General features: G+C 39.0%; 1 protein-coding gene across 1 annotated transcript; it reads left to right on the top strand.

Annotated features, from left to right (window-relative positions):
• Positions 1-7184: 7184 nt before the first annotated feature.
• LOC112865119 (olfactory receptor 52H1-like) lies at positions 7185-8138 on the top strand. The gene has a single exon (XM_025928161.2). It carries the CDS (start codon positions 7191-7193, stop codon positions 8136-8138), a length of 948 nt encoding a protein of 315 aa, XP_025783946.1. The 5' UTR covers positions 7185-7190.
• The last annotated feature ends 10650 nt before the right edge of the window (positions 8139-18788 follow it).

Below are 18788 nucleotides of genomic sequence, written 5' to 3'. Positions count from 1 at the left end.
GCTGACAGTGCAGAGCCTGCTTGGTATTCTCTCTCTCCATCTCTCTCTGCCCCTCCCCTACTCTTTCCCTTTCTCTCTCTCTCTCAAAACAAATAAATAAATATTTAAAAAATAAAACAACAACAACAACTTGGTGTGAGTAGAGTGTGTATTGAGTGGAGTTGGGTAGGATTCATCTATGTTCCTCTTAAGAAACTGTCCCAGGATAAAAACACTCATTTCCTAAAATCTTCACTGAAAGAAAAGCCATAAATTTAATCAAGATGAGCATTTTAAATTACTTGGGAGTAAGAAGTAAAGAGTAAAATTGGCATAATGAGATAAGATCCTCTGTGTGTGTGTGTGTGTGTGTGTGTGTGTGTGTCTATGTGTATGTGTGTGTGTGTGTGTGTGTGTGTGTGGGTGTGTTGACATTTTCTTTGCTGTCTGTAGTGCCCTTAGGCAGCTCAGAAGATACCCAGACTGGGCTGCTTTATCCATGCCACAGTTACAAACCATCATACTTATTTGCTCTTTAATTTATCTATCCACACCTACATTATGAGCTCCTTGAAGGCTGAAACTTAGTCCTAAGCATCTTCTTATGCCCTTTGGTATGAAAGTATGTGATATAACATGTGTTCTCAATAAATGTTTCATACACCTTCAAACTTCATCAGAAACCCCTTCCTTTTTGCCATTATCCCTAACTTTTCCTTTCTTCCCTATTCAGTTTAGATTCCATAGTATATAATTGCAGTCATTGTCTTGTTAACCCTAAACTCAACTTGTTCTAAAGTCAACTGTCCTCCTTACATATTCAGTTGAAAAAAAAGGAATCTTAATGAATCTTAGTGAAGTTAGCTCTGTATGTTGGGGCAGCTGGATAAAACGACTGTGCAAGATATACTGATACTACTGTTAATATATTAAGACGGTACATCACCATACTTGCCAGCTTTCAGCTTCTCAAATGCATCAGATTTCTCCTTTTCTCTTCTACCTGTGCTTTCTCTTTATTTATTTATTTTTGTTTGGCAATTCCTATTTAGGCTTCAACTACAAATCCCCTCAGATAATATTAGATTAGTACCTCTTATATACATTCTCACTGCACAAGGTACTTTTTATTTCAAGACTTACCACAACTTTAATAAGATGATTGCTTGTATACTTAGTTGTTTAATATCTATTCCCCCATTATGTGTCATCAAGGACCAGGTTCACGCCTGCCTGCCTTGTTTACCATCGCATTCCTATCATTTACAATCTCTTAGGTTGTAATAGGCATGCAATAAGCATTTGCTGAATGAAGGAGTTGAAATGTATAAGTTTTAATTAATGAATGAAATCCATTTGCTTAGAGGGAGTCTACTTGGATTTATAACTCTAAATAATCAAAGAAAAATTATGGAGAGTCATGGAAAAAAAATTTTTCCACAGAAAGGTGATAGTTGTTTCCCCACTTATATCTCAGAGGTCCTCTTTAAATTAAGCATTTCCAAGTTATCATTCCCTTACTATAGATGCAGAAACTGATTTCTAGAACAGTTAAAGTACTTTGTTACAGCACAAGGGAGGGATGAGTGGAATAAGCGATAAATTCCAGATTTTTAGCCATAAGACATTGAAAGTAAACTTCCTTCTTGATCTGATGGGCAGTTGTACACAGGGTTCTATTGGAAGGCTGAGACCATACCCTGGCTGGATAGCTATGATTTTCAGATTTGTGTGTGCTTTGTGTTAGAGGTTTGCTCTAGACAAATAGATTAGTAGCCTATAGTTTAAAATTGACTGAACACAAAATTAGTAATGATTCTTCACTGAGGGAAGATGGACAGAATTGCCAAGCAAGAGTGAACATTGAAGTAAGTATCTAAAAAGAGAGGCCTCTTCACATCTGGAGAGATGCAGTCCCAGTGAGAAATAGCTTCAGGGTTTTGTTATATAAGGCTAGAAGTAGATGCATTTCAGACATTTATGGATTTTCCACTATGAAATACTCTCTGCTAGGGATTCACAAGAAAATGAAACAGTCCTTGCACCAGAAGTCTTAGGAGTTCTATACTGAGCCGACACATGGTAGATATGACTCTTTATCAAATTACTGATCAAACTAGATAAAGACCCTGGTGAGGCTCAGGTGTGCTGCTATCATGGATTCCAGAATTTCCAAGCCAACACTAATATGAACAAAGGTGTAAGTTCCTAAGCTGGGAAAGTGTTAATTTGGTCGAACCTTTGCTCATGGCCTAGACTGACTTGGGGCCTTCAGACCTGAGGCTTATAGGTCCCCTGGGTTCAGAGGGCCTCTGTTCTAACTTGTCTCAAATCCCCAGAGACATAAGAGACGTACATTTGCACTCCACTCCTCTGGGCTCTGTGTTGGTTCTTCCCTACGTGAGCATGATCTTATGTCTATCCTTACTGCCCCGGGAACTGCTTCTTTTGTTCTTTGGTCTGATTTTTACCTGCTGTGTTTCTGCACTCTCTGATCATCACCTTGCCTTTGCAAAGTAGTTCCGGGACCAGGATCTACAAGGTATAAGCCGGTGGTGAGGAAAGCAGAACTATTAGGCAGTAATAGCAGGGAGCAGAGCCAATGAGAATAGGAGCTGGTGAAGAGGAGAGGAAGAGTGGGGAAAGACCGGGCTCTGAGGAAGAGGAATAGGCAAGATTACAATTCTGCATATAGATTATAAAGATGACACTCATGCTAAGAGAATGGTATGATAGGTGTCTATTAGGAGCTTAATTCTGAGCCCCTCTCACTGCTTTTCCTCAAATGTTTCTGGGTTTTTCTGGTCAAAATTTATAATGCTACAGATGTAGGTGCGCCTGGGTGTCTCAGTCGGTTGAGCGTCTAACTTCAGCTCTGGTCATGATTTCACGGTCCGTGAGTTTGAGCCCCGCGTCGGGCTCTGTGCTGACAGCTCAGAGCCTGGAGTCTGCTTCAGATTCTGTGTCTCCCTCTCCCTCTGCCCCTCCTCCGTTCATGCTCTATCTCTGCCTCAAAAAATAAACATTAAAAAAAAAGAATTAAAAAAATATAGTGCTACAGATGTAAAAATAAATAAATAAAAGAGAATGAGTGGTCATGATACATTTAGAACTGACCATTTCAGGCTGGGGCCAGACATATGGAGATTGAAATTCCATATGCCACCTCAGAGATTATTAGGTTATATGTGTAAGCATGACTTTGTATTTGTGAGTGCATTTACGAATGCACTGAATGTCCTGTTCTTTTAGGATGATAGGGGCAAAATCCACCCACCCTACACACCACAGAGAGACACAAATACAAAATAGAGTTGAACAGCTGCTTTCTGGAATGGGTCTCAAAAGAATCCTTTTGTGACCCATGGACCAACCATGGATATTCCTCTCCCTAAAATGGGGCAGAAGAAAGATATTCACATAGACACACTTAGCATAAAAAAGAGAAATAAAGGCAAGGTATGGATTATAATACTCCATGATCAAGGTATTGCTGAAGGACCTGTCCTGTGTTTAGTTTAGTGCTGGAGGAGACAGAGAACATAGAGATATAGCTTATATTCCTAGCCTTAGGAGAGAGGAGAAAAATGCTCAGCAGTCAGTCAGAGACCAGTAAGTAAGGTGGGAATAGAATGCTTGCTAAATGCAAAATCCTATTCAGGAAACTGTAATCAAAGAGACTGTGATCAAAGAGTACTAATAGATTAAAGAGAATGTACAGTTAGTAACACCAGGGAGGTTTCAAGAATGGAAATGTAAAGCCACAGACCTCTTTTTATGTATCTAGAACTTTTTATGTATCTAGAACTTTCCTCTAGGTGAGGAAAGTGCTACTAATTTCCCACATTTAGCTGCGTCCTTCCTTCCAGACCATCTTTCAGTAGTGTGCGGTGACTGTGAATCCCCTAGGCTTGTTCGGTGGGAGTCTTCCTCTCACCAAAGTATTTAAATATGGAAGTATTTAATATGGAAAGCAAGCTTTCATGCTTTTCCAGATCTTTAATTTTCCAGAGTTTAAGTGGAGGGACCTACATTATATTATTACGGTAGGCTTTGAGGATATAAACTTGAGAGAGAGGTGGGAGAATGACAGGGTGTTCACAACACTATTTGGATGATCCAGTTCATTAGTATCAAGTCCAATGGGCCTCTACCACTCATTTATTCAACAAGAACTTGTTGAAGATTCTGTAGCAGACACTGTTCTAGGGATAGAACAGTGAAATAAGCAGACATGATATCTATCCTCTTCAAGTTTACCATTCGTCAAGTGAGAAAGCTAAGTAAAATAAGAAGAAGAGTGTGGGAAATGCTCTGAATGGCTACTGTGGAGTGCCAGGAGTGTACCTGGGAACATTACCTAATTTGGATATTGTTCAGGGAAAGTTAGCTAGAGAAAGAGAGAAATGGACCAAGCTAACAAAACTTCCAAGAACAAATGTAGGTGGAAAAGAAATCAGACAAGAGTATTCCCCAAAGCTGAAGTTTAAATTGGGGGGGTGACACATTCCGTGGACTAAAGGTATCTCACTTTTGACATGGGAAAGAGCTTTATGGCCCTATGTGGAGCTTGAACCCATGATCCTGGGTTCATGACCTGAGCCGAAATCAAGAGTCAGATGCTTAACCAACTCAGCCACCCAGGTGCCGCTACGTATTTTTTACTTTTTAAAAAAATATTCTGAAGTTTTGTTACCCATTAATTATATTACCAGCTGATCTTCTCTGTATCTTTCCAACTTCAGTATGTGTGCTAAGGAAGCCAGCAGTATTTTGGTGTCTTTTGATTCCTATACACAGGGCTCTACCTCATTCTTTTTAGAAGTTATATACAGTAAATGTTAAAATCATTCCCACGTTAAAAATTAAAATGGTGCCAGCTTTTCAATTTTTATTTTTTGATATTTTAATTTCACTCAAATTTTGTATTATAAATGCTGCTGCTGTGACTATCATTAGGCCACTTATTTATTTATATAACTGTATCTGTGGAAGCATTCATATATTTTGAACTTTTGGGACAATGAATATGTGCACTTTATGTTTTGATTCATACTGGCAAATTAGTATCTAAGAATGTTACACAGTAAACCCTTCTAAAAGAGTTATAACAGCTCTTATTTCCTCAGACCCTTTACAGAATTGGCTGTTATCACTCATACCATCAATCTTTTTAAGTCTTTATTAATGGTAAATAATATACCTCATCATTCATGTTTTATATTGAACTTAATTACTTATGAGACTGAAAATCTTCTACATATTTATTAAACATTAGAGTTTCTTCTCATGTGACTTGATTATTCATATCCATTGCCACTTTTTCCACTTGATTAAAAGGCTTTGCTTTAGTGACTCTAAGAATACTTTAAATAAATGTATTAAATGGAATTATATATTTTTCATTTGAATTAGTGCATTTGTCATGGAATTTTTTGCCTTCTGTTTATTATTTCTCTGTAATAGTTTGTCCTTCCAGTTTCCAATATGGTAGGGGATGTGGGATGTAGGCAAGGTGGCTTATACATAATTTTGTGGCAGTGAATAGGGAACTGAAATCTTAGCTCCTGAAACCTAGCTCAGTCTTGTCTATGCATTAGCCTCTGCTGTAACTGAATCTATTTTTAAAGAAATGAACTGCACTTAGATTTGAGTACCGAAGATATTTACTGCTGCTGACTGCCGGACTTGCTATTTCTTCCTATCTGGAATTGCAGTCTTTCCATCTTTTTTCCCCCTCTCTAGTTGGGATAGACTCTACATCACATGTACCTTTAATTGCTCAAGGAAAACTGGTACATTTGAGTTAGAATGCAGAGGTCTTGCTGACAGATGACGGCACATGGGATGGAACAGCCAATACAAGGGTAGCAATAAGTGGATGTAATACAGAGATACTTAGGGAACAAACCTGTAACATGATACTTGTTTGGAAGATGAATAAGATGATTGTGTGTGAGAGGATATGATTAAGATAATTTCAAGGCTTCTAGATTGAGAAACTGTATTATACTATCATTTGCTAAATTGGAAAACATTATAGGAGAAACAGATTTGAACATGCTGAGTTGGATGAGCATGGGATTTCTAACATGGCAGACATTGGGTAACTAATTCCAAAGCTAAGGAGAGAGGATTGTCTTCAAAATTAAAAAATTCAGGATCTTCAACATAGGAGTCACAAAGTCATGGCATTTGGGGTTATCAGCCAGGTGGACCTAGAAAGCAGCAGACATATATAGAGCACTACAGAATGCTAACTACTTAAGACCAGGTAGAAAGAAAAATGAGTGAATACTGAAGTTGGAGAAAAGATTTGTATATCATGTCACAAACAGAAGAGTTTTGGAAGAAAGGCCCAGCGGTTTCAATTAAGTCTCACAAGAATGAGTCATTGTATAGATTAGACAGGGGCATGAATGCTGTGGCATAACTCTACCCGGAGACTGGGCTCCCTCTGCTGGGATGTCTTCTGTGAAGGTTCAGAGCAGGGTTCCATTCTTTCCTTGATACCAGTGTGACAGAGAGAGAATACCTCTGTCTTATTGGAGAATACCTTTTCTTGGAAACTTTCCCAACCTGGTAATATCTGAAGGCAGAGTAAACCACTTAAGCCTTAGATTCTAGGGAAGAATATTCTTTGTCTCCTCTTTATGTTGGTGAACTTTGCTACAATATTGATGAGAACGAGGGCAGATGCTCCACTGCAGAGAAAGAGCAAAAAAGAAAAGAGACTGAATGGTCTATTTTGGTGTTGGACATTGGGCTTGCCTTTGTTTAGCCCCTTGGGACCCTACAGTTATTATTCCAGTTCACTAGGGTGGGAACTTCACATTGAACTTTGTTGCAAATTCCTAACTAGTCATTGTTTCTCTGCCTAATAGTGTTTTGTGTACATATTTTCCTAGAAACCTTCCTGGGTTCCTGTAAGGAGGCAGGACTAAAATTGTATGACTGGAGTTATGTGACTTGTGTCTCTGTGAAAACATTATTTTGATCCCACTTATATTATGACTTAAAATTGTAACTGAAAGTTTGGCAAGTATTTTTAGTCAAGAGAAGAGGCAAAGGATAGCTTATCCCTTTTCAGAGCTGAAAGTGAGGGGATAATATTGAAGAAGACTCAGAGGTGGATGTCTGTAGATCATCGTAACAATCAGCCACAAAATTTTTATTTTCAGTCTATGAGACACATCCAGTCCAAGACCATAATGACCACATTCAACTTGAGCAGCTTCAATTCAGGCCCTTTCATCCTACTGGGAATCCCAGGGCTGGAGGAGTTCCATGTCTGGATCGGGATTCCTTTTTTCATTATCTACCTTGTGGCCCTTGCAGGCAACAGCGTCCTTCTCTACCTTATTTCCATGGAACGCAGCCTTCATCAGCCCATGTTCTTTTTCCTCTCCATGCTGGCTGCTACAGATCTCATCCTATCTAATACATGTGTACCCAAAACATTCAGCATCTTCTGGCTAGGTCCTCAGGAAATCACCTTTTCTGGATGCCTTACTCAAATGTTCTTTCTCCACTATAGCTTTGCCATGAATTCTGCCATCCTGTTAGCCATGGCATTTGATCGCTATGTTGCTGTTTGCTTCCCCCTAAGATATACCACTATTCTTACCCGTCAGATTATTACTAAAATTGTAATGGCTATTGTTAGCAGGAGCTTTTGCATCATCTTCCCATGTGTGTTCCTATTAAAACGACTACCTTTTTGCCGAACACTCATCATCCCCCACACGTACTGTGAGCACATAGGCATAGCCCAGCTTGCCTGTGCGGACATCTCCATCAACATCTGGTATGGCTTTGCTGTGCCTGTAATGACTGTTACATCAGACCTGATCCTCATTGGCATCTCCTACACTCTCATCCTTCGTGCCATCTTTAATCTTCCATCCCGAGATGCCCGCCAGAAAGCCCTCAACACGTGTGGTTCTCATGTTTGTGTCATTCTTATATTCTACACACCAGCTATGTTCTCTGTCCTCACCCACCGTTTTGGTCACAATATTCCTCACTCCTTCCACATACTGACTGCCAACCTCTACGTGGCCATCCCTCCTGCACTCAATCCAATCATCTATGGGGTGAAGACCAAGCAGATTCGGGAAAAAATCATCCTACCCTTCTTCCCTAAAGGGAACTATTGACATGAGACTGAGAGCTTGGGAAAGGAAACAGGTAACCATATTTATTTTGGAATGCATTTTATTTTTTTACAGCTAAAATATCTACAATGGTGATTTAAATACATATGAAATTTTAAAAGTCTTCCATGTGTTATAGGAATCAATAAGACAAAGTAAGGAGGTAGATATCAAGAAAGACAAAAAAAGTTGAAGAAGATATGTCTTCCTGAGACAATAGATCAGAGGGTAATTTCTGTCTTATTTTGAGATAGATTTCCAAGACTTATGGGATAAGATACTGATCATATATAATGTGGATAGATATTATTCTTAATAAAAAGGTTAAAAGAGATGACTAAGGGTCTAATAATTTAAGATACCTCTGTTGGATATTTTCCAGATGACAGTTGGCAAAGCTAACAGCAAATGATTACCTTCCTTTAAGAATCACCAAGGAAAATTAGTCATCTACAAACAGGGTTCTCAAACATTAGTGAGTATCAGAATCACCTAGGCAATTTGGTAAAAATGCGAAGTCCCAGGCTCTATCCTACTTTAATGGGACTCAGTGTTCTTTAACAGTTCTCTAAGTGATTCTGAGACCTAAGAAATCTTGGATCCTTCCAAATCAGAAAAGTCCTGCTCCTTTGAAAAACCCATAGACTTGATTCTTATAGTAATTTCCTGGCTTGGAAGTAACATAGCTCTCTTTTATACTCCCCATAACTTCTTCTTGCTCAGGTATTATTGATCCACCTTAAAATTCCACAACTCTAAGTCTCATATCTTCAAAAAATATTATCAATTATCTCTACTTATTATAGTCTTTTAAGGAGTTCACTTCTGGCACAAAGAATTTTTGTGATGATTATTGGTGATCTTAATGAACACAGAGATGACCCATTTATAACTTGGTGTGATAGGTTTATTCTCTAAAGATAGCCACAATACTATATTCCATCTCCCATGCTTTTCTGCAGTGTGAACTTGCAATTCCTACATTATAGTTGGAGTTTAATTCTATTTCTCTTGAATTGGCGCTAAACATAGGGATTGCTTAATCAACGGAATTCAAGGTAAGTGATATTGTGAGGTTTCTGAGGTTAGGCCACAAAAATCTTTGCAGTTTCCACCTGGGTCTCTTGAAATGCTTTATCTAGGTATGCTCCTTCTTCAAGCTGAAACACTGAGCTACGAGTATCCCAAGCAAATGGAGAAGCCATGTCTAAATATTCTGGTGCACAGCCCCAGTTGAGATCCCAGCTGAGTCAGCAGCAACTACCAGTCATGTTGGTAAGCCATCTTAAACATCCAGTCTAGTTGAGACTTTAGGTATTTGTAGGCTCAACTGACATCTCTCTATAATGTATAAGAGACTCAAGAGAGAACTACTCAACTGATTGAAGCCAAGTCATAGAACCACAAGAAGTAATAATTTGCTGTTTTAAGCTAATAAACTTGGGGATGGTTAGTTATGCAGCAATAGATAAATGATGCAGAAATTGGTAACAGGAAGTGGGGTCTTTCTTGATGTAGCAAAAACCTAAAACATGTAGCATTAGTTTTGGAACAGGCAGCACATAGAAGCTGCAAGTGCCTTGAAGGAACTGTTAATGGAGGCCTGAAAGACAGTGAGAGAATTATTATTGGGGGCTGGAGAAAAAGGTATAAGTGCTATGCAGCTGTAGAGAGTTCAGAGATACCATAACTTAGAAAGTATAAAATATACCTAAATAACTGATGTGTTTGGCCAAGGATATTTTTTAAGCAGAACACTGAAAATATCAACATTATTTTTATGCCACATATTTTTATGCCACATAAGGTACAGAGAGATGTAAGCCAAAATGAAATTATTCAGTGTTCAAGCATAACTTAGAGTAAATACGAAGGAATCATGGCTGGCTGAATTCAAATAAAAAAGAAATTTCCTTCCAGCCTCTCCAAATTACAAAAGACTCTCAAAGGAAAAAAAAATGTCCTTAGGGTGTAATATTATCTCTAGGATGAGACTATAAAATCTTTTGCTAAGAAATACTTAAGGGTATGTGTAATTAATCTTTTCAATTAGGCAAAGAATCTTCTAGGAATCTCAAGGATATTTCCCCAGAGAATCATTAACTCTCAAGCAAAATCAGACAGAGAGCAAACTGGAAGATATTTGTGGGTATGATTTTTGTCTAATGGAGTAAACCCTAAAAGATTCACAGAGAACCACATTTTTTTTTATTTTAAAGAGAGAGAGAGAGAGAGAGCACCAACAAGGGAGAGAGGCAGAGGGACAGAGGGACAGAGGGGGGGGGGGAGAGAGAGAGAGAGAGAGAGAAAGGGAGAATCCTAAGCAGACTCCACACTCAGCACAGAGCCTCATGTGGGGCTTGCTCCCACAACCCTGGGACCATGACCTGAGACAAAATCAACAGCCAGAAGATCAACCAACTGATTCACCAGGTGTCCCAAGAACCACAATTCCACAATTTTTAAGAGAAATGAATAGATGTAAGCACCATCAGCTTGGACTAAAAGGGACAGAGTTAGTGCAAAATGAAAAGAGGCCTTTAGGTCTCCAAGTTTATTAGGCAGGAAACAGATGAAGAAAAAAACTGAGATGTAAACACAGGTTACTACTCAATAAAAAGCAAAGATGACACAGAATGCAGAAACAATTGCTTAGAGGTTAGACAAAAGCCATGGAGAATTATTCCCAGGGAGAAGGATCTTATCCTTATTAAGAAACTGGTTATACTAATCTCTGGCTGGATTTTAGAAACTATAATGGCCTAGTGACTGTATTATGACTCTCCCAATATTTTGCATATGAGTATCTATTACAGTTACCCATCTCTGTATCACCATAGTGTGTTGGCTGTATAAATAGATTTCCTTCTCATTTCTTCACACAACTTCAGATTGAAAGGAACTGCATTCAAGGATCTGTATACAAGGAACTGAACCGAAGGAGCTCTATTCACATTATGTCCTGATTTAGAGGCTGAGATCCTAGACTTTGAACTAGGGAAGAGGTGAATGTATTTTGTTTTTGTTTTGTTTTGTTTTGTGAATGTATTTGGTATGTAAAGGGAGATCTGTGATATTATGGCCTAGGGTGCATTAGTGCAGGTTTTATTTTCCAAAGATTACCAAAACAACATCTTTATATACAAAACAATATCATTTACTTTTCTGCTATATGATCTTGCCAGTCTTCCAAGAGGTGTAGTGTAATTCCACTCCCCTCTTATCTGGGGTGGCCGTAGTGACTTCCCTGAAAAAATAATGTAATGGATGTGACATTTCAGGATATCCAAGTCTAGATTATAAGAACCCTTAACTCTTCCTCATTGGTGTCTTTAGATAGATATTTTCATTTTTGGACACTCTCCGTAGAACACAGCCACAGTACTGTGAGAATCCCAGACCACATGGAGAGCTCATGTGGTTAACAGCCTAGCTGAACTACTAGTTAATAGCCAGAATCAATTTTGTCACTTTTTATGAAACTTAGAGATAACCCCATCCAAAATCTTTCATTTTACTTTATTTTTAAAAATTTTTTTAACGTTTATTTATTTTTGAGACAGAGAGAGACAGAGCATGAACAGGGGAGGGTCAGAGAAAGGGAGACACAGAATCTGAAACAAGCTCCAGGCTCTGAGCTGTCAGCACAGAGCCCGACGCGGGGCTCAAACTCACGGACCGTGAGATCATGACCTGAGCCAAAGTCGGCCGCTTAACCGACTGAGCCACCCAGGCGCCCCAACCCCATCCAAAATCTTATGGCAGCCATGAGAGAAAGAGAAAGAAAGAGAGACCTCAAATGACAACTGCCCACATCATCCTTGGAGATCTGCAGAATCATGGATTAATAAAATTGTTTTAAACCAGTACTTTTGGGGGTGGTTTGTTATACAATAATAAGTATTTGGAACAATTAGATTTATAGTACTCTGAATTTTTCTCTAAAGATCTTGACCACCCTATCTCATCTACTGAATTCCTTAGAAACACCTTAGAATTTGTATTTCCATAAATATATGCAAATTGTTAATAATCCAAATTTTAGGCATTCGGTTCCTGATCCATCACCTTCTGTTTTTCCAATTCACTTTCTCTTGAATCCCAGAAAATAATCTCTCAACTTCTTTAATGAGTTTATCATAACTTCATCTTATTACCTTTTCACATTTTCTCATTTTCCTCATTTTTTCTTCCTTGTCACCAGCTTTAATTTTCTGATTCATTCTTAGGATTACTGTTGAATACAAATTAGTTCTCCTCTTTCACTCTCCTTCCCTTTGTAACACACGTACACACCCACACACACAAACACACACACTTTATTATGCTTTTCTAGTAAGTTTTTTTCTAAATCTAACTGTCTACTCTATGCCTGTGACTGTGGGATAAAAATTGTAAATATGCTGATTCACCATATTTTAAATTTAGCATTGCTAAACTAAGAATGTTTTTAGTTATAAAGGGACCATGAATAATTTGATAACGACAGGGAAACTATTCATAATTTCACTTAGACAACAACAGACCTAAATTGAGACTTTCTTGAGTAAGCTGGGATATATAGCCACCTAAATTTTGTAATTCATGGCAATTATATCACATTTCTCTATTTCTTCTCATACTGTTTTTTTTTATTTTTTGGTTTTGTTTTAGGGTTGTTGGGTTTTTTCCCCCTCAGACTCTACAGTCCCTTGGGGCAGGTAGCTGCTTCTCTGGGCTGTGTGAGTGCCTTGGGCAGTTTTCTGACTCTCTATACTGCTTGGTGTTGCCACCTTTCACTGCCTGGAGTTATGGTGTCCTCATGCTCCAGGGCCTCCCAGGCCCAGTGTCAAACACAACTGTCCTATTTAATTCTCCTAAGGAAACTATGAATGAGGGGCTATTATTATCCTCATTTTATAGATGAGGAAACTGAGACCCAGAGAGCATATCACTTTGCCTAAATTCACAAAGCTAGAAAATGGAGGAGTTGGGATTTTAACCCACATAATCTAATCTCAAAGTCCACATTCTTAACTACTACACCTTAATGCCTGGGAAAGGCACAGGGAGGAGTGTGATTAAGTTTAAATATGCATTCTCTTACCTTTACTAAATTTAGTTTCTTGGAAAAAATATTTCCTGGCCACTGGTGTGTGTGTGTGTGTGCGCGCGCGCACGTGTGTGTGTGTGTGGGTAGGTGTGGTAAGGTGGATCTCATTAGCTTTCCTTGGCATGGCCTTTGGGATTTTCCACCTCCCAGTAACAAAGGACCGCCCACCTGAACACCCTGAGGCCATGGCCACCCACACCTACAGATCCCCACCAACCCAGAGCCCTGTGGCTGTCACACTACCAATTCATGAAGCATGCTTGCTGCCTCAGTGTCCATGCCTCTGGCCATGGCCTCCTGCAAGCTCCCCTACCCTTTGCCCATCCAAGGGCCCTATGAGACAGGAGAGGGGCTGGTGATGGTGCGTGGTAGGGCCTGCAGCCACCTCCAGAAAGCTCTGGTACCTTTGCCAAACGACCAGTGACGTCATGAAATTTCTGCCACCCTGCTAGCTGGCTATTCATTTTCTGAGCTTTGGTATCTCATCTGAGAAATGGGCAGGGCAGGCTGGAATAGACATTCTTAACCAAGAGTTAATAGATCAGACTGAACTTCTAAATTAAAAAAAATATTTGCAAAATGTGGGCATATAACATGAAGATTGGTTTAGGATGTGGGGGTGCTAGAAGGAGAGGCCTCCTGGGTTCTCCAGACACTTAAACCATTGAAGTCGCCTCAGACAGAGGTCCTCTGAATCTTATAATTGTTATCTGTAAATGGAGATGAAGGAAAAACTGCAAGGACCGTGCCTAGTAGCTGCTCAGATAAAGTATCCGAAAATTTTAGCTATGTCACATTTTCACCCTCTTTACTCATTTTTCACCCCCTCACCAACCACCACCAATCATCTGTTCTCTGTGTCCATGAGCTTTTTTTTTGTTTTGATTCCACATATAAGAGAGAGAAAGATCATATGGTATTTGTCTTTCTCTGAGTTATTTCATTTGGCATAATGCACTCTTGTTCTATCCATGTTGTTGCAAATGGCAAGATTTCATTCTTTTTTATTGCTGAATAATATTCTATTATATATACACCACAATTTCTTTGTCCATTCATCTATCCACGGACACTTAAGTTGTTTTATTTCTTATGTCCACAAAGTCTTACAACAGTTGATAATTCTCAAGGGTAGTTTTTCTCCATACAGTGACTTGGGGACCTAGGCTGCTTATAACTTGCCACTCAGCAATGGCAGCATGGCCTCCTTGTCACTACAGCAGATGAAGAAAAAACATAGAGTCTACACATTTGTTCTTAAATATTTTAGCCTGACATGACATTTGCCACTTCTATTTTCACTGTTGGCCATAAAATGCCACATGGCCCTGGTCTAAAAACAACAGGAATACTTTTATATATAGAAAGGAGAGAAAAACAAGATAGATATGAGAATGAGAAATCTATTACAGAATCCAACATAACCTTGACTTATTGTCATCTATTCTGGTCTCATCTACTACTACATTTCCCTGACTGATTTGCTTCTCGCCATACTTGTCCTCTTGAATCTTCTCATCTACACTAAGTACATTCCTCCTCAGGGCCTTGATAATCCACCTTATGTCATGCCCAGGTTTCATGCTGTATCAGTTAAATTGGCATGACTGTGGGTAAGATGAAAGCATCAGAATTTTTCAAAAGGCCCAGGAAGTTCCAGTGTACAATAAAGTTTTGGAACCAGAAGACTTATGGTGTAATTAATAGCTCTATTTTACACATGAGACACCGAGTTCCTAAAAATTAAACAATCTATTCAGAATTTCTCAGCTAGTATATGCCAGAGCTGGGATTCAAATCTACATCTCTTTCATTTTATTTTGCTTTATTTCCTATAAAGTAGATTCCTCTGTGTGGTAGTACTTGATTAAGGGAAATCACTTTTTACGTCTCTTTATACTTTCAAATCACTTTCTAAAAATCTTGAGCCAATTTACACACCAACTTGTATGAAAGAAGTCATAGACAAATTGTAAATATTATTGTATGTATGTATTGTATGTATCTATAGTTCAATACCAATGTGTCAGATGCTTAGGTCTGGAGTGAGGGAGGAAGAAGAGACATAACTAAGATGTTTACAATTCTGTGAGATCTGCCTGGTGAGTATAGTTGAAATGAGTCTGAATCCACCTTGTCCATTCTTCTTCCTTGGAAAGGTATCTTCCCATGGCTCAGATATACCCTAGTCTTGGATAATTCCAGATGACATCCAGTTCTGGGAGGAAATGCTATCATCCCCTTTCACATCTTTCCCAAGTACACACTTTCCATGTTGCCTTAATTTATGGGAATCTCTCCTGACCCAATCAATTCAACATATAATTTTGTATCTTCATTCCAGGTGACCTAGATACTTGGCCCGAGTGAGACTTTGATGGGTGAATAAAGAGAAATATTTCAAAGGACCACTCTGTCATTCCCTCAGTGCGTTATAGGAGAAGAATGTATCTTACACCGGACTGTAACTAGCAGTTCTTTGAATCAGAAGTTTATAGTCTGGGGCGCCTGAGTGGCTCAGTCGGTTAAGCGTCCGACTTCGGCTCAGGTCATGAGTTCCAGCCCCGGGTAGGGCTCTGTGCTGACAGCTCAGAGCCTGGAGCCTGCTTCAGATTCTGTGTCTCCCTCTCTCTCTGCCCCTCCCCCACTCACACTCTGTCTCTCTCTCCTTCAAAAATAAAATAAACGTTAAAAAAAATTTAAAAAAAAAGAAGTTTATAGTCTGGTCTAACTAGTTGAAGGAAAAAAGACAAAGAATTACCCTAATGAAGACACAGACTGTTAAAGGGCTATAAAGGCTTGAGCTCAAGGTCAATGTGCAGAAATTCAGATTAAGCAGAAAGATTATTTTCTTGAGAATAGGTAATATATTGTATTGAATTAGGCAACCAAAGGAAGCCATGCAAATTCCAACTCAAAGTATATCTTTTCCCAGTCTATCATTCCGTGTCACCTTTTTCCCTGAATTTCTCTTCCTAACTATTTGACACAGTTTGGCTACATTTATTTTATTTTATTTTATTTTATTTTTTTGTCTTGAGAGATGAGCAGGCAGTAACTTACTGTAGAATAGTGATGACTCTTCTCCTGCCTTAAAAAAAATCTTTAGGCTTTAAGAGAAGACTCTGATATGACTGGTGTGTCCCCTCAGGGATCTTATTTGCAAATTCACTTTTCCTTTTAGCAGCTGTGACCACTGGTGCTCTGAGCCACACCATAGCCTCACTGGGTCAAAAAAGCCTTCAGAGGGTGGAAATAAATGAGACCAAATCATAGATACAGGAGTTATGCTACTTATGCTGGATCAAGATTTCTCTAGTATGGCTGACTACTGACTGAAGTGGGGGTGAGTGTTAAATGGATGACATGGACAGAAAATAAGGTTGAGGACAGTTCTATAAAGGCAGGGGCAGAAGTAGGGGAAGATACAGAGGGATGACAATCATACCAAGATATTGACGTATTTGGCCACTCTTGAGTTCATATCAGATTGTCCCCTTCTCCATTATGAGAGGTGCAGTTCTTTGAATCCCTCCGATGTTTGCGTAGCCTTATTGCATATCAAAACGTATTTTCAGGGGCCCCTGGGTAGCTCAGTCAGTTAAGCGTCTGACTTGGGCTCAGGTCATGATCTCGCGCTCTGTGTGTTCCAGCCCCGGGTCAGGCTCTGTGCTGACAGCTCAGAGCCTGGAGCTCGCTTCAGATTCTGTGTCTCCCTCTCTCTCTGGCCCTCCCCCGTTCATCCTCTGTCTCTCTCTGTCTCAAAAATAAGTAAATGTTAAAAAAAATTTAAAAAAAACATATTTTCAGTAAGTCTTTTTCTTTGCACCTCAGTCCTTTCTGTTGCAGTTAGACATTTCAGTCTCTTGCTCTGTTCTTTATGGCCTCAAGACAAACCAGTCAGATAGAACTCTAGGAATAGCCTTTCTTAAAGCAATGATGAATTCAGAATCTCTTGACAATAGCTGTGTCTTGTTCTCACTCACAGCAGTAAAGCAGAAATAAAGAAGTGTGTGGATAAGTATGTGTGTGTGTATATATATATATGTATATATATGTGTGTATATATATATATGTGTGTGTATATATGTGTGTGTATATATATATACATACATATATATTAGAGTGTCACCCTGTTCTTACATACCTAAAACCCTCACAGTGACCCCAGAAAACCTAGGAGATCAACAAACTCATCTAATTTCCAATCTCACTGGGGTTCTAGTACAGCTGGCACCATCCCAATCAAATTCTCTAATTCCGTCCTGTAATTTCATATGCAGGGAACTTAGAAGCCCATTAAACCATGAATCTCTGCTGCAGTATCCCCAGGTTTTGTTATCTTTTCTGGGGAAGAATCAGGAGACTGTCTTATTGAACAGCCTAATCAAATTTCTTCCTTTAACTCAAATCAGATACACATTTTTCTTCATCTTTATTGTCTCTTGGTGGCAGCTCGTTCCTGTTGTATTGAAGGACTCCCCATATCACAACTGTTTCTCAATCCCAAGGAAGATGAATGAGGGGAAATCAATGAGACTGAGATCATTGAGGAGCCATTCCATCTCAGGTCTCGTGAGACACCACCTAACCTAGCTAACTGAGAAGTGGTCTTGGATAACTCTGAAGATAGTTCTTGATTTCAAAGTGGATGAAACTCAGTGCCTTCACCCTTGGATTACAGACTCAGGAAAAGCCAATATGTCTTTCAACTTGACTAATTAAATGAAGTTTCCTCTTCTGAGAGGCAGGTACCTAGTTATTTCAATGCACTCAGAGATGTGCAAAAGCATGAGAAATATCTGTGAGTATTGTAACCAATGCTTATTGAATTACAGAGACTGTATTATGTACTTTGCATGATTTTTCTCAATTCTCTGACAACCTTACAAAGTAAGAATTATCATCAATCTTATATTAGGAAACTGAGGAGAGAGGAATAAGACAATTAGCAAGTAACTGCAATCAGGCCAGATTTGGAACCCAGGCAGTCTGATTTAGTTTCTGATGTCTTACTTTCCAGACCACACAGAGAAGGTGACAATCCTAGGAAGTGAGTTGTACAAGAGATGTTTGGAGCATTTGAGGAAGACTTAGATTTGGAAACTAAATTTTATTTCCTTAGGAAAGCTCTCTCTCTGAGTAAGAACTGGTTATATACCTTTTCCTTATAGCATACATCAACATATCATTTCCACACATATATGGGAGGTTATTTGATTGATCATGTCTTTTCATTAGCACTTCTCATTAGCTTCATATATCATGGAGCATGCATATTCTTACTCTTTGGTGTATATAAGACATCCAGATGACGGCTTGGTACATAGCAGACAGTCAGTAATGTATTTTTTGAGAAAGTAATAAGATGAAGGAGCAGACTTAGAAGATATATTAACTTCATAAAGTTGAAAACCTAAGACACTGCAGAGGAATAACGCTTGTGTGATGTGGATTGTGTTTACAGACATTGACCTAAGGAAAGGATAAGTAGTCTCAGACTTGGAAGGTCTGAAATGGAAAATGGTTTCCTCAAGAGAGTATAGGCTTTCTGTCACTAG

The sequence above is a fragment of the Puma concolor genome, chromosome D1 (genome assembly GCF_028749965.1).
Source record: "Puma concolor isolate L17-30 chromosome D1, mPumCon1.1.hap2, whole genome shotgun sequence".
NCBI classification, from domain to species: Eukaryota; Metazoa; Chordata; class Mammalia; order Carnivora; family Felidae; genus Puma; species Puma concolor.
The sequence above is the reverse complement of the archived record's forward strand: the minus strand, read 5'-3'. Positions and strand labels throughout refer to the sequence as shown.